The sequence below is a fragment of the Anolis sagrei genome, chromosome 3 (genome assembly GCF_037176765.1).
Source record: "Anolis sagrei isolate rAnoSag1 chromosome 3, rAnoSag1.mat, whole genome shotgun sequence".
NCBI lineage: Eukaryota > Metazoa > Chordata > Lepidosauria > Squamata > Dactyloidae > Anolis > Anolis sagrei.
The window spans coordinates 207,912,100-207,928,313 of NC_090023.1; the positions used below are offsets into that span (position 1 = coordinate 207,912,100).

Sequence of the window (16,214 nt, forward strand, 5' to 3'; positions counted from 1 at the left end):
TATTCCCAAGCTCTGTAACTTCCTTCTAAGGGTGGTTCCACACAGCCCTTTAACCCAAGAGCAATTGTGTTTTAAAGACATGGTTGTGCCAAGATTCTAGTCCACACACATACCCCAAAAAGTGTGTGCTTTTCTAGGAAGCAGGGTGCCCACATGCCCTGTAGGGCTTTCCAGTAGAGCATTGGGACAGAAAACACCCCCCCCCCCCACACACACACACACACAAGCACTAAAAAGTAAACATAACTTATCAAGAGTCATTAAGCTTTGCAGCATACTTCCTGGAATATACCATTACCCACAAGATAGTGAGGGAGAGGCAGGACGATTTGGCTCTCCCTCGCTTTCTCAGCATAATTGGTACATCCCAGGAAGAAAATGCAAGGCTTTTTGGAGGGTTTTGGGAATGGGGTGGGAGCAATCTTGCACCTTCTGGGCTCCAGGAGCCCAGAAGATGTGAGATGGGTATATGGACAGACCGCTGGGAAGTCCCAGGACTCTCCGCAGGCCTGTCCACACAGGGCCATAGCCCATTAGACTCAGGCCTTTCACAAAGGTGCAGATCTAATGTGGTATCTAATTAATTTGGGATAAAGCAATGCTTTCCTGCTTGTCTCAAATTAATCATCTTTTATTGGAGACATCGTTCTGACACCCTTCATTTTGAACTGGGAGCTCCTGGGATAAAGGTACTGTCTGAACGGGCCCTTAAAGCAGTTAGACTGGAACAATACATACCTTTCTGCACACTAATGAAAACATTTTTATTCCAGAAGGCTTTTGAGAATTTAGTTTGTATAATGTTCTGGATTTTTATCTGCTATTTCAAAAAATATTTTTTTAATTTTAAATTTTGATAGTCCAATTACTTTTTATCTATGTTTATTTTATGAGTTGGAAGCTGCCTTGAATCCTGAACTGTGAAAACAATAACAACAACATATTCTGAATTGTCTAGAACTAGTATCATTAAGGGTTTTTGATCAAACCAATGCTTAGAAAATTATAGCTTTATGGACATAGACTGTTCTTTTTTCAAATTCCATGCTTCCAATATCCAATGACCAATATCAGGGAAGAGTACAATCCCACTTCCCTTCTATCCTTGAAGCCTTCTTCACGTATGCAATCTGTGTACACACCACTTGTGAAGAAATCTATAAACTGTAACAGGAAGGAAGACAAAGCACGTACAAAAGGATCATACTGTAAAACCATAAAACGATAAACCATGAACCACATCAATAAAATTTAACAAACATCAATAACATCGTAACACTTGCAAACAGAACAAAAGAAGAAATGAATTCACAAAGACAAATTTGGTAGTATTAAGATTTTGAAATACAGTACTGCATGGTTCCAAATGATAAATAAGTTTGAATTAACTTGCATTCAGGTTTTGCAGAAATTAACGGGTACAGCTCACTTTATGAGTTCTGAAATGCAAATAGTTTATATATAACTTGTATTAGAAAGTGGGTCTGACTTAGGCACAATCTACACTAAAAAGTTTATTTCAAATCCATAATATTTTGGTTAATATAAAAACGATCATGTTTCTATTGTTTTCCAGTTAAAACACTTCTTTGTGTCTTATTTCTCAAATTTTGCAAAATGGGATCCAAATTGTAACACTTTAAAGAATAGCCTAATGCATGGTTATCATGTCACTGAATGGCTGGATCTACACTGCCAAAACATGCCATTTGAACCACATTATATGGTCAGTGTAAACCCACTGACCATATAATGCAGTTCAAATGGCCACAATGCACTATATGGCTCTACATTGACTATATACACCACAATGCATTATTTGGCATTGTAGATCCATGTTAACACAATATGTCTATGTTAACACAATATCAATTCACTTTCAGGAACTGGCTGAAATAGAAACATTGTCCACTTGTTTTGCACCAGTTTTGATACATTCCTATAAAACTTTCTTTCCAGTGAGGTCTACCTTGGTCCCTATTTACTAACAGTCTAGTGTTCCTGTTCTTCTTCCTGAAAGCCTGATAATTTAATATTACACCAATTCATTCTGGAAATGAATTAAAAAGCAAGCATAAACACAGTCACAATTCTCCAAACATTTTACCATTCACTAAAGAATTTGAAACATGTAATCTCTCAAAAATCAGCCATTTGTCATCAGTCAGCAAAATTAGTATTACATAATTTTTCACTGTTCTACCCAAAGGCTACAACAAATCTTAATTTTAAGACAATGACCCTGTTCTGAGATCACAAACCCAACATTTCACATCATGCTTTGGAACCACTGTTAACCATTGTTAGCAATGGTTGGAAAGGAATAACAAGGAAACCTGACCACAAAAAAGGCAGATGTGAGACTGCAGGATGCCCCCAGCATTCAGTTAAATGGTCTGAACTCGGCCACTGGCTGTAGCAACTATAAGAACAACACACCTTGGGATCTTCTTCTCTGCATTTCTGAAGAAGCCTTGGTCTTACTAAAATTATGAACCTCTCTAACTGGACTCGCCTACTCTCGGACCTTGCTGAGCCTTCTTTAAGTAATGTGCATTCTCTATATACAGGGTGCTGTTTATTTTGGTATGAAGAAATATTCAGTTGCATGTATAATTTTCAGACAAGCTATATAATTTTTGCATTTCCAAGAAATCCCCGTGCAATTCAAGCCATATGAGTTACTGGAGAATGGCTAGTGATTGGATTACCCAAATACCACGTGGGATCCAGGTTTAATCATGCTTGCAGTATACCCCCCTGAAAACAAGGGGAAAGGTAATCCAATGTATCTTAATGGCTCAGTGTTAGCATGCCTATGTCAAGCTCCAACTTTTTATTTATTTATCTATTTACTATATTTGTATACCGCTCTTCTCAGCCCTCGGGCGACTCAGAGCAGTTAGCAATAGCAAAATTCAATGCTCAAAAACATCATAAAACAGTTAAAAACAATTAAAACAGTAGCATATTCAGCATTATACAATAATGCAGAATAAAAAGCAGAGTGATATAAATGGTTCTTATCGGGTAATATTGATTGTACCTAGTAGAACTAATACTAGTTATTCAAAACAGACGTTATATTATATCTTCAACATTTTGTCATAACATCTAAATCAGAACGACTTATGTTTGGGGTAAACTAAGGGTGCATCTACACTGTAGAATTAATGTAGTTTGACAGCAAGTTAACTGCCATGGTCTTTAGGCATCTCCAACAATTAATGTAGTTTGTCATCATGTTAATTGCCATGGTCTTTAGCCTTCTCCACCGAAGAGTGCTAGTGTCTCACCATTCAACAACTCCCATGGTTCCATAGTATTAAGCCATGGCAGTGAAAGTGGTGGCAAACTGCATTCATTTTACAGTGTAGATCAGTAGTTCCCAACCTTTGGTCCTCCAGGTGTTTTAGACTTCAGCTCCTACAATTCCTAACAGCTGGTAAGGTGGCTGGGATTTCTGGGACTTGAAGTCCAAAACAACTGGAGGCCCAAATGTTGGGAAACACTAGTGTACAGCATAGACTCAAAGTTGGAAGAGAACACAATGACCATCCAGTCCAACCCCCTAGTTTTCACTAACCCAAATGAATTCTGAATAAAATATCTGAAAATAACCAGAGTGATGCAGAAAACAATATTGGGAGCCTAGGTTCAAATTCCTGCTTAAGAATGAATGCTTTATATAAAAGAAATATGATAAAAATATAACAAATAAAAGTCATATCAATTGTAACAACAAAATATTGTGGAAATGTGTAATGTTCAAGGGAGGCGGTAGACAATGCATGTAAGCCCTGGTCTAAAAACATATTTAATGTTAAGTCTGGATTAAGCCAATATTGTTATCTTCAGCTATGTACAAATGCAGCTTTAAACTCATGCAACCCACTTTTACATGACCAAAGGCGCTTAAGTATTACAAAATGTTTTAACATTCAGGCGTGCTAAAATACTACCAAGATCCATGTAAAGATACAGGGACAAGAGAATAGCACAATATTTCCAACTAAATTGCCACTGATTCTATGTGGTATTTTGAATAAACCATACTGCAGAACAGCAATGTAGTGCTTCCTATTACAACCAGTATGTTACAAATGATTTTTTTTTACTGCATGTCAAGAAGAATGATTTCTTTCTGACTTGAGGTATCCGGATATGTCCATGTAATCAAGCCAGAAGGGCGGAGGGACGAGGAGGGGGGAATAGCACTGGTGCTACTTGGGCTGTGTAAATGGGGCCTAAATCAAACTAACAAGTAGCTCTGGATAACTGAGAAGCAAACAATGGGGTCATTGAGCATTCCCAACATGCTAAAAATGAACGACATGCTCTTTATGCTTCCCTTATTCAAGCAGGAAGTCTCCGTGAAGTTGATGAGACTTCTGGGTGTGAAAGGAATGCAGAAACAGATCCCTTATAGAACTTGGGAGTATATTCTCTAAGAAAGACATAACTTTGGTGCATCTCTTTATGGAAGGTTTCATAACCTTCTTGTATCTTTTACTGAACTGTTCTGCAAAGCTCTTCTCTTATTAATTTACTTAGGCACAAGTAATAGTAATGAGCTGATTTCTCCTAATCTGATTATGTGTGTTTTAATATAGGAAAGCCGGTGTTTGTCAAGGATTAACAGTGCTCATCAAGAGCAGTAGTGTCCCTGCCCTTGACTTAATTTATTCAAGCTAAAGTAAATGGTTAAAAACAAAATTGCTAATATATGTGGGGCTTTATAATTGGCCCAGCAAGTTAAAGCTCAGTTATCTTCTCAGTAAATATTTATCCTGTTCCTCTTTCCCATTCATTCTGCTTTTTCCACACACACAATCTGACTGTAGCCTACATCTGCAATTCATTGACTTTACAATTTACCACATGTTGAGATGGAGAGGTCTCAGCTCCATTTGAATCATTGCACAAATATGCAAGTGATTTATCGTTTTAAAGCTAAAGACTGCAAAAGAACGACTCCAGTTTTCCTGCATTACCCCTCCTAGCAGACCATGAACAATTACAGTTCGTACTAATTAAGCTCTGTAAAATGTGCTGTAGCCTGTTAATGCCAACCAGGCTCCCAAATTTCTTTTCATCACTCCAAACTTTAGCTAGCAATTTAACTCATTCATTGCTGCCTGCTCACTGTGTCCAGCTTCGAGAAGAATGAGGAACATTTTGGAGCACTTAAACAAAAAGAACACAACAGAACAGACAAAATGAGATGGGAGAGTTGCAAATGAATGAACTCTCTTGGGAAACAGACAAACAACACTACCGATAACCTGCTAAAAGGTCCTACCACATCACCTCTGTAATGTGGTGTTAAGGGATTCAGATTTATCCCTAGAGGCTAATAACTTACAGTACTCAAACCAGTTAGGAAAATGTATAAAAACTGCTCTAGGCTTCTTTAACATTTATTAGCAGAAAGAGGTGCATTTATGGAAGATTTGAAACATCTTTTTCATTTGTTTAAGATTTTGGATTTCAAACTGAAGATTACAAATCCATTGATTCCATATGTATAGTCAAATGGACTACCATTTTTGTTGACACCAACACACTTTCTCTCTCTTAGGACTTTCTCTGAAACTCAGAATGATCCCTTGGATACTTTTTATCTTTTTTTCTTTAGATCTTTTGAAAAGAATAACAGCATCAACATAGCATATAAAGCCAGTTTAAGCATTAAATAATTCACTTGTTTAATCCAGGATAATTAAATATCAAACAGCATCATCAAGGGTGCTTTAAATAATGTGCTTTAAGTAATGCCTTTTCTTTGGCCTCAAGACTTTCCAAACACTAAGACTAATCAATACCTAGGTTCCCAACTTCCCTTTCAGTAGCTGAACTCAAAATATTTGTTCCAATGCCTCTCCACATTAGCTCTTGTCCTTTGACAATGAGCTGTTTTCTTTTGGCCACCAATAAATTTTATCATCAGATCCTTACTCTGTGGATTCAGGTTTTACTCTGTTCTCTAAAACATGTAGTTTAAAACGAGACTTTCTTCTAAATGAGATTTGAAATGAAACATGTTTATTGGTTCCTTCTCCAGACATTGTTATTGTAACTGTTTGCCTGTTTTTCCTCTTCCTTTTGTTCTTGGTTGGGGGGTGGTGGTAATAATTTAGCATAAATTCTGTTAAAATCCAGATTTTTAACTTTGGTATTGATCCAGGAATTCAGTGATTTCCCCCTTCCAGCTACATAGTATATATTGATAGGTATGTCATGTTTCTTTGCAAGTATTCTGGGAAATATTTTTACGTGCTTCCCTTTCTAGATATTCCCAACATGACACTGTGAGCATGAAGAATGTAGGTTGTGCAAAAAAAATATCTTAGTGCTTCCTTTGCTCCTTTTGGAACTGCAAGTGTTAATTTTGAATCATAGGAAAACACCAGCCCTGAAGGAGCACCAAGCACCCCCTCCCCAAAAAACAATCTAAGCTTTTCATGGGTTTATTTCCCCAATTTCCCCCACCTCCCCATCTCTCATTGCTTATAATTAGTGAAAGAAACCTGACCCACTGCTAGTGTCTGTGGACCTTGGATATTATAAGGCCAGCGTGGCGTCAAATATCTTAACATTCATAAGTGTTATAGGCTGTAAATAAACCCTGTAGATTTATGACCCTTCAGTGCTTGCCAGCAAATGACTGTGGCACATTTCTTTCAGCAGACCTGTTGAGGTGCAAGTTTGCCTTAGGTTGTAAAATTAACCATTTCCTTCACAAACGTGGCAAGTTACAAGTCGAGGGGCGAGGCTCTGCTTGCATATTTGCCATAGCTCAGTACAAAGAGAACATAGAGATACAAAAAGATGGGGGTGCATGAGGGGCAGGCTGGCTTGGAGGAATACAAACTCTTGTACTGCACAAACAATAAAGCAGCTGCAGTGACAAGGAACAAAAAAGTTCCCACAACAGGTAAGGTGTGGGAAGAAGAACATTCTAATTCCACCTACAACCCTGAACACACAAAAAACAAAAACACCACAGCCTCTTTTCTTCATAAGTGCTCTTTTGTTAGCATCTATATGCACTTTGGCCCAAAGAATGTCTTTTTTTTAATGTCACTATGTATGCTTCAAGAGCAAGAGCTGCTGTCCTAATGCTTCCTCCCTACCCTCACCCCCACAACCGTCACCTATTCCCTGTTTCGGAAAGCATTTGCTAAATCCAGGTTGTCTCACACTTAACAGCCATAATCCAACTTCCACATAACTGCCAGACAGCTGGAAATGGGGGCCCGCACAGTTTTTAGTCATGCTGCAGGAACACACACATCCATGCAAAGAAAGAAAAGAAAAAGAAAGCCGCAGCTGTCCTTCTTCTGTCCTGCCTTTCTTTTCTTTTTTAGCAAAAGAAAGAAAATGAGTTTTCATATGAAAGCATGTCACCTTAGGCTTTCAGGCCAAAGAATTGATCTTGGTATCCGACTGAATACATGAAAATGTAAAAGTTATTAAGTGCTACCTTTAGGATATTTGGGGTGGGAGGATGGATGCACATTTTGCCTTAACGTAGAGACATGGAAACTTTATTTCTAGAGCTTCCAGGAGCACCTCAAACCTTTCCCTGTCCCTTCTACTCCTTTCAAGTCAGGACTTCATAAATGTTCCACTTCAGCCTCTTTTAAAATAACTCGAGAAGTTTAAATGAAGTTTACAAAGCTAATGCTGTTTTCTATTTGTGGCATGCAACAAGAGCTATGTTTGAATCGGAAACAACATTCTAACCTAGCTAAGAACCGAAAGATTCCCAGGGTATGTGCTTAAGTTGATTAGTGTCACAAGATCATGTGCTGAAAATAGCTTATTTCTTCACAGTTTCAGAGGTTACTCTTTTAAAGCCATGGACAAAGTGAACAGTGCAATTCAATGAGCAGCTTATCCATCCCATGAAGTACAAACATAGTGACAGGCGAAAACGGTGCGTACATTATGAACATCTGTCTAGTTTAACACCACAGCCCTTGTTTCGGAAATCAAGGGAGCCTTCAACCTTAAAGATTAGTAATGAATCAAACCCTCATGTTGGAAGCAGAAATTTCAACAATGCCGAGCCATAAATATTTCTAAAGGAGATGAAAAACAAATTAGCATAAATACCAAAGAAGGGCAAGAACACCTGTTCTTTTTTTCTCAGTGTGATAAGCATTTCATTGTTCCCTATTTAAAATGTAATGACCTATGTAATTACAGTAATATTACATTGTATTGCAGGGGCTCAGAATGTCACACTTTTGAAAAGTGTTGTCAAAACAATTCAAGGCAGGGAAAGGAAAGGAGGGGAGAGAAAGATGCCATTAACTCTTCACATACCGGCATCTACATTCTTGCACAGGCTACTATGGTCGTGGCTTCTTTCAAGAGATAAGTGGGCGCACCACAGATTTCTGAAAGCATGGTTTCCCAATATTTCCAGTAATAAGCAATGCATCCACCGTATCACAGAAATTGCTTTCATCCTAACCATTTTAGAGCTGGACAAAAATGCTTATATTTCCATTGGATGTAATGAAACTCCTCCGCAGAAAGAAAATAATACAAAACGTATGTACATGAAATGACACTCATCAAAATAATAATAATCTTAATCATATGTTAAAATTAAGTAATTCCAATTTTATATATAAATGTCTTTTACTGTTAAATTATGGAACAAGATTCCTATGCACGGATCCCTACAAAAGTATATACTTTAAATGCATCGTTTTGTTGCTAATAAAGCCTTCCTTGATACCTATTGGTCCTTTTCAGAGCCATACATGACTTTCTCAAAGGCAAAAATTAGCATTATGCAGTCAAAGCTTTGTCATTTTAAAACAGAATTAGTGCTATCAAGCTTCGGCAATTAAAGCCTTATTCCTGAATTAATGCATTATTTATCATAAGCAGATTTACAGTGCAAGCCTATACATGTCTACTCAGAATTACGTACCATTGATTTGAATGAGGCTTACTCCCAGGTAATTGAATATAATGAACACAAGTCTTAGGTCTGCATTCCTATACACACACTTACCTGGTAGTCGGGGATACATCTGAGTAAACATGTATAGGGTTGATTTATGAGTCTTCTAAATCTTTACCATTTTTGAAACAGAAAATAAGAAAACACAATTTCCAAAAATCATTTGTGATGATTAGAGAATGGAAAAAAATATTTTAGAATAGCAAAGATCCTCCAAATTAAAAAATGAAGTAAAGATGTATACTGGAAAAGGAAATATTTCTGCTAAAACTGAAATTAACAATGTGTTTCAAGCCTGTGAGATATTTCTACCCACACAGAAAAATAAATAGCACGTTGATTATTTACTTGTACCTTACATGTCAAAAATAATATTTCAGTTCTAGGCTGCACCTTCAAAAAGGTAAAAAGAAAAAAAAACACTAACTCTTTAAATACAAAATTATTCTGCTTTGTGTCATGATCAAATAATGGATTTCCTTTAAAAATCATTAATTCTAAGTGCATTCACAAATCTATGAGAATAGAAGAAAAGATCTGAAATATACAACTGGCTGATGTACAAATAATAAAATTGCTAACTGAATATGGAAAATGCCTTTGAATCCATGTGATGCCAAAGAACAAGGTCACCTGTTATGCTAGCAATAAAAACCTGATTTTATACAATGCATTGAATTAATTGAGACAGTCCATTATTACAGAGATGTTGCATTGTGGAGGATAATTGATAACTACTGAGTGCCTGATCCAAAAACATATTCAAACATATATAGTTCTCTCTCTTCTTAAAAGGTGATGGAAGTGATCCAGAACAATCTGATACATATCAAGCACTGGTGGCTAAAGATGTAAATGGATATACAAAAGACGCAGCACTCCTTCTGGCAAAAGCTGACCTAAATTTCTAAAAGTATTTTTAAAATCCACTTTGAAAAATAAATAAATAAATAATGCTTATATTTTTGTCTTGAAGAGCCACAAAATATTCTTTCTGTCGTATAACACGGTTTACCTGTCCCATCCTCCCATCCTCTCTCTAGTTTCAAAAATTCAGTCACATTTCCTTTCCATTATGCTAAAACTGTGGTCACCAAAGTGTCTGCTTGCTGTGACCAAGGGCCCCCCAAAATAAAGTGAAAATTATAAAATACCTTCACTAGGTTAACCTCATCCTCGGAAACATTTTAAAATACATAAGTCAACAGTATTTTGGCATCCTTTCCCCTCTACAAATTGTAATCTGAATTTAGACTTTTAAGTCAAAACAAACCTGAGCTGATATTTTAAAACACTTGTAGAAGAGACACCCATACACACGACAGATACCACCACAAATTCCACATCGACTTAACAGTGCATCTACTGTTTCAAATTAAGGTCTCACATTACCACCATAAAAGAAAACAGGTAAGCATAGTCATTTGAAGAATAGTCATTTGAAGAAGAGAAAGGTGGGTAAGTGGGGGGGGGGGGGAAGGAACTCCAATTGAAACATTACATTTCCTTTAAAAAAATGGCAACAGTTCAAGTTGCACACAAATTCTGCATCCCCCTGGGGCAAATAAGTAGCACTCATGCTATTCGTATATTTTAGTACACTTTCTTAAAACAAGATGAATGAAGGATATATTACTTCTGGGCAGAGGAAGCAGAGTTGGTACCCATCCATGAGGCAGAGAGGAGAGAGTACCCAATGCTTTATATCACTCCAAAGTTTACTAAAGACAGAGGGTTACAGCAACTTATTCCTTCCATTTCTGCTGCCACACCTTCTGACCCTTCTGACACACCCATAAAAGTGTGCATGTCCTTCATGGAGTGTGTGTGTGTGAGTGAATGTAAATATGTGTGCACATATATGTGCATTTCCCTCAAGAGAAGACTTGGTATGTCCTTCTGGGAGAGTGCATGTGTGTGTGTGTGAATGTAACTATGTCTGCGCATATATACACATATTCCCACAAGAGAAGACTGGAGAGGGGGGGGGGGGGCTTCCACACCGCCCTATATCCCAGAATATCAAGGCAGAAAATCCCACAATATCTGCTTTGAACTGGGTTATCTGAATCCACACTCCGATAATGTAGGATTTTCTGTCTTGATATTCGGGGGATATGGGGCTGTGTGGAAGGGCCCTTGGTATGTCCTTCAGGGATTGTGTGTGAATGTAAATAATATGTGTGGGCATATATACATATATGTGTATTTCCCTCAAGAGAAGACTTGTTTCTGATGTTTAATTGGTTTTATTCTGTTTCCGAAAGGAAAGGGCCCTTTCTGTGTTTACATCTGGCTTTTCATGCAGCATCCTGGGCCTTAAGGAAGGCTTAGGCCCTTCCACACAGCTGAATAAAATCCCACATTTTCTGCTGTGAACAGGAATATATGGCAGGGTAGACTCAGATAACCCAGTTCAAAGCATATATTGTGGGATTTTCTGCCTTGATAATCTGGGTTATATAGCTATGTGGAAGGGCCCTCAGTAAAGCAAACAGGCAACTAAAAAATTAAAAAGAGGGAGCTTTCCTTCAAACTTTATTTTCCAGTCAAAAATATGAAAAGAAACATTGAAAGGGGAGGCTTTATATCCAGCTTCCTTTTTGGAGGGACATATCCATTAGAAGTTGAGCCCTTTCACACAGCCATATAACTCAGAATATCAAGGCAGAAAATCCCACAATATCTACTTTGAATTGGGTTATCTGAGTCCACACTGTCATAAATCTCTGTTCGAAGAAGAAAATGTGAGATTTTATTCAGCTTTGTGGAAGGGGCCTGTTTCTTCTCTCCCTTTAGAGAAGAAGAATCCTGTCTTTGCAAAAGGCAGGCATCAAGGAATGCAAATCAGAGCTGTTCCCGCCTTTCCCAAAGATGCCACAAAAGATGCCACAAAAGTGGCAAAACTAGGCGCATTTTTAAAAAAAAAAACATTGCCTAAAGTTGCCTACAGGAAAGGCCTTATGTATTCACCAAAGTTCAGGTGTCTAGAAGGAAGCTATTACGTATTTTTAAAAAGGAGAACAATACTGATGGAAAGGGGAGATACAATGTGGTCATAATCCCTCCCTGGCAACCCTTGCTGCGAAGGAGGACCTCAGGGAGGGAGGGAGGTGGCAGAGAAAGGGTTAAGTGGGAGGCAAGCCAGAGGGGAGGGAGGGCAGAGGCAGGAAAGCAGCAGAGGGCAAAGGAGAAAACACAGCCCTGTGGATGGAAAGAAAGCGCCTGGGCTTGTGGAAAGGAGAGCCCAGGGCTGGAGGGAGAGGGGGAAACACACACAGAGAGAGGCCCCTTCCACACAGATGAATACAATCCCACATTATCTGCTTTGAACTGGGATATATGGCAGTGTGGACTTAGGGCCTGGCCACACAGCCATATAACCCAGGGCTCTTCCAGGCAGCCATATATTCCAGAATTTCAAGACAGATAATTGACAATATCCACTTTGAACTGGATTATCTGAGTCCACACTGCCATATATCCCCACTCAAAGCAGAAAATGTGGGATTTTATTCAGCTGTGTGGAAGGGGCCTTCTGATTATCAAGACAGAAAATCCCACAATATCTCCTTTGAACTGAGTTATCTGAGTCCACACTGTCATATATCCCAGTTCAAAACAGAAAATGTGGGATTTTATTCAGCTGTGTGGAAGGGCCACTCTGAATATCAAGGCAGAAAATCCCACGATATCTGCTTTGAACTGAGTTATCTGAGTCCATACTGCCATATATCCCAGTGCAACACGGAAAACGTGGGATTTTATTCAGGTGTGTAAGGGCCCTCAGATATCCCAGAATATCAAGGCAAAAAATCCCACAATATCTGCTTTGAAGTGGGTTATCTGAGTACACACTGCCATATATTTTATTCAGCTGTGTGGAAGGGGCCTCCTGAATTGATATTCAGGAGGCCCCTTCCACACAGCTGAATAAAATATATGGCAGTGTGTACTCAGATAACCCACTTCAAAGCAGATATTGTGGGATTTTTTGCCTTGATATTCTGGGATATCTGAGGGCCCTTACACACCTGAATAAAATCCCACGTTTTCCGTGTTGCACTGGGATATATGGCAGTATGGACTCAGATAACTCAGTTCAAAGCAGATATCGTGGGATTTTAGGCAGAATATCCCACAATATCTCCTTGGAACTGAGTCATCTGGGTCCACACTGCCATATATTCCAGTTCAAAGCAGAACATGTAGGATTTTATTCAGCTGTGTGGAAAGGGCCTCAGATAACCCGGTTCAAAGCAGATATTGTGGGGTTTTCTGCCTTGATATTCTGGAATATAGGGCTGTGTGGAAAGGGCCTCAGATAACCCGGTTCAAAGCAAATATTGTGGGGTTTTCTGCCTTGATATTCTGCAATATAGGGCAGAATATAGAAGGGCCCGGAGAGAGAGAGAGCAGAAGCGCTTCTGAATCAGAGTTAATTCAAAACATAGAGGGGGGGGGCGGGGGCGGTTGTACCCACGCACACACAAACAACCCCCCTTCGGACTAAACTGAAAGTAAAGGAAGCAACATGGCGAAAGCGTAAACAAGAGCGCGCCATGCAAAGGAAGGAAGGAGGGAGGGAGAGAGGGAAGCCCGTCCCTCCCCTTCCTTTGCCAAAGTCACCAAAAGTTTTGGGAAAGTTTCTGAGGAGGGACAGAAAGGGGAGGGGGACGAAGAGGGTTCGGGATTGAGAGAGGGGAGGAGGAGGAAGGGACTGAGAGGGGGAAAGAGTCCTAAAAGAAAGGGCGAACCCCACCAAAGGAAAACAAAATAAACCAAACCCCCGAGCCAAGCCGCGCGATCAGCTTACCGTCCTTGCCGTGGGCGAGAGCGATCCATTGGGGAGGTAGGGCCCGGTCAGGTCGGGAATCATGATGAAGGGATACCCTGGGTAGGGTGGGCCCTTAAACAACCCTCCATCTTGCCTTTTCGCTGCTAATATGGCGGGGGGGGGGGGGGGTTGGGAGAGAGAGAAAGAATACAAGAAGGAACAAGGGTTAGAAAGAGGAATGGCACAGAGAGAGAGAGATGTGGGGAGAAGAAAGCCCCTTTTGTACCCAACGCACAGCCATATTACGGGGTGGAAGGCATGCAAGCAAGGCATGGACTTACCTTCCTCTAAACTTTCCCGGGATTTGTCTCGGAAACTTTCGGAGCGAGGCGGAGGCCTCCTCTCCGCCTTGGGGGCCGGGAAAAGTGGGAGAGAAAAAGAAGAGAAGTTACTCAAAGTTGTTGCCAAACTTGATACAAAGGGGGAGAAACGAGAGCGGCGATAGATAGCAAGCCACGCAACAGAGTTGCAGCTTCGGAAAGTCACAATTTCCATTTCTTTTATGAGATATACACCCAAAGACATCCAGGATCCCTTGGATCTCTCTCCTTTTGGATCCCCTGCGACTGTTAGTCGGGGCCCAAAGTGATCTTTGGGGGGTCTGGAGTAGCCAAGCACCCCGACTTCCTGACTTACCTCCGAGTCGGAGGAGCTGTTTTGATTCGTTTCGGACTCATTGACGAGCGAGGACTTGACGTCGGCTAAATCCCTCTCGGCCGAGGAGTTCTCGGAGATCTTGTCTTCTTGCTCGCCTTCGTCTTTGAAAGAGATCAGCTCGTCGTTGGCCCCCAAATCGTCCCCTCCACCGCCATTGAGTTGCGGCATTTTCCTCCTGACTTTCCCCGCCAGCAAGCAATTTTGCAAGGAGGGAAAGGGGAGGGAAAAAAAGAAAAAGAGGGGAGGGAAAGAGGAAAAGGGAGAGGGGGAGAGAGGGAAAAATATATATAGAAAGGATTGTACGAAACGAGAAAAGGAGGGAAGTTTGCACACACACACTAACAAAAAAAGAAAAAAAGAAGAGAGAGTCCAAGTTGAAAGTTTCTTCTTCTTTTCCCTTCTTTTTCTTTCTTTCTTTCCTTCTCCTCTCTCTCCCTTTTTCTTTCCTCCTGGGGAGGGGAAAAGAGGGAGGAGGAAGAGAGGAAAAGGAGGAGGAGGAGGAGGAGGGCAATGTCCCTGCTCTCCTTTGCCTTTGGCACCAGTGACTTTGGGTGTCTTCTCTCTCTCTTTTGCTTCTTCTTCTTCTCGCTTTCCTCTCTCTCTTTCTTGTCTTTCCGAAGGATCAGATCAGCGCGCACAGGCACCAAATTAGTAATAATAAAAATTATATAAGAAGGGAAAGGGGAGGAAAAAGGGGGGGATTTGATTCCCCCCAAAAAGGGGGAAAAATCGCAGGCAAACAAACCAAAACAAGTCAGCTGGAAGAAAAAGGGGGGAAAACAGAAGGAGGGGAGGGGGGGCCCTCTGAAGCCGCAGATACAGGGAGCCTGTGCCGCTCGGATTTGAGTGAGTTGAAGTTAGACTGAGAAGCTTTTTTTTCAGTTCAAAGGCGGCGCTGATTGACAGATCGAAAAAGGGGGAAATCGAAATCCGGAGGAGCGGAGAAGTCTGGGATCCGGGATTATTGACAGGGAAAAAGAAACACACTCGGCACTTAATGAGATGCAGGAGGGGGCGGGGGCTTCCCCGGTGACGTGTGCATAAATAAACAGCAGAGAAGGGAGGAGGAAAGGGGGGGGGGAAAGGGGCAGAAACTAACAATGCTCCTTTTTGGAGAGAGAGAGAGAGAGAGAGATTGGGAGAGAGGAGGAGGGAAAGGGAAAGGGGGAGTGAGTGAGTGAGTGGGGACGGAGAGACAATGCAGGAGGAGGAGGAGGGAGAGGAGGCGAGGGAAAGGGGGAGGGATGACCCAAAGGAAACAAAACACAGGTTGCCTCTCCCCAAAATTGCAAGAGGGAAACGAGGCGGTGCCTGCGCCTCAGGAGCGGATTTGTCACCCAAAGTGGGACGGGGAAGTGAGGAGGGGCAGCCCTGGCGCCTTTGGGCCAGCCGCGCGCAACTTTTCCCGCGAGCTTTGCGTGGGGTTGAGCCGAGGAAAGAGAGGGGCTTGCTTACAGCGTGGGCTTGAGTACAGGAGGGAGAGAGGCTTGCTTTCAGGCTCAAGCCAAGTCCTGGCAGGGTTCGCAGCAGGGTCAAAAGCCCTCCCTTAGGCTCCTTCTCTCCCCCCCCCCTTTTCTTCCTTCCCTACCCACTCGTGAGGGTGGAATTGTTGATAGAAAGGGGGCAGGAAAAAAGGAACGCCCGATTTAGTTTCTTTGCGCGCCTCAGTGTTGTCTCGTCACTAGTTCGAACCTGCCAGGCGTCCAAAGGGAGCTTGAACGTCCCCTCAAACTC

General features: G+C 40.9%; 1 protein-coding gene across 26 annotated transcripts in view; it reads right to left on the bottom strand.

The window, feature by feature from the left end:
* TCF7L2 (transcription factor 7 like 2) overlaps positions 1 to 15,483 on the bottom strand; it is a 228,378-nt gene extending 212,895 nt beyond the window's left edge. For 15 of the 26 annotated variants that reach the window (XM_060768434.2, XM_067465822.1, XM_067465821.1 and 12 more), the window contains exons 1-3: positions 14,460 to 15,483; positions 14,105 to 14,171; positions 13,803 to 13,927 (exon numbers count right to left, since the gene is read on the bottom strand). In XM_060768434.2, coding sequence (XP_060624417.2) covers positions 13,803 to 13,927; positions 14,105 to 14,171; positions 14,460 to 14,648 — 381 coding nt within the window. In that variant the 5' untranslated portion in view covers positions 14,649 to 15,483. The remainder of the gene's footprint in view (positions 1 to 13,802; positions 13,928 to 14,104; positions 14,172 to 14,459) is intronic. The other 11 variants (XM_060768433.2, XM_060768430.2, XM_060768432.2 and 8 more) reach the window with 2 other exon arrangements.
* Positions 15,484 to 16,214: the final 731 nt, after the last annotated feature.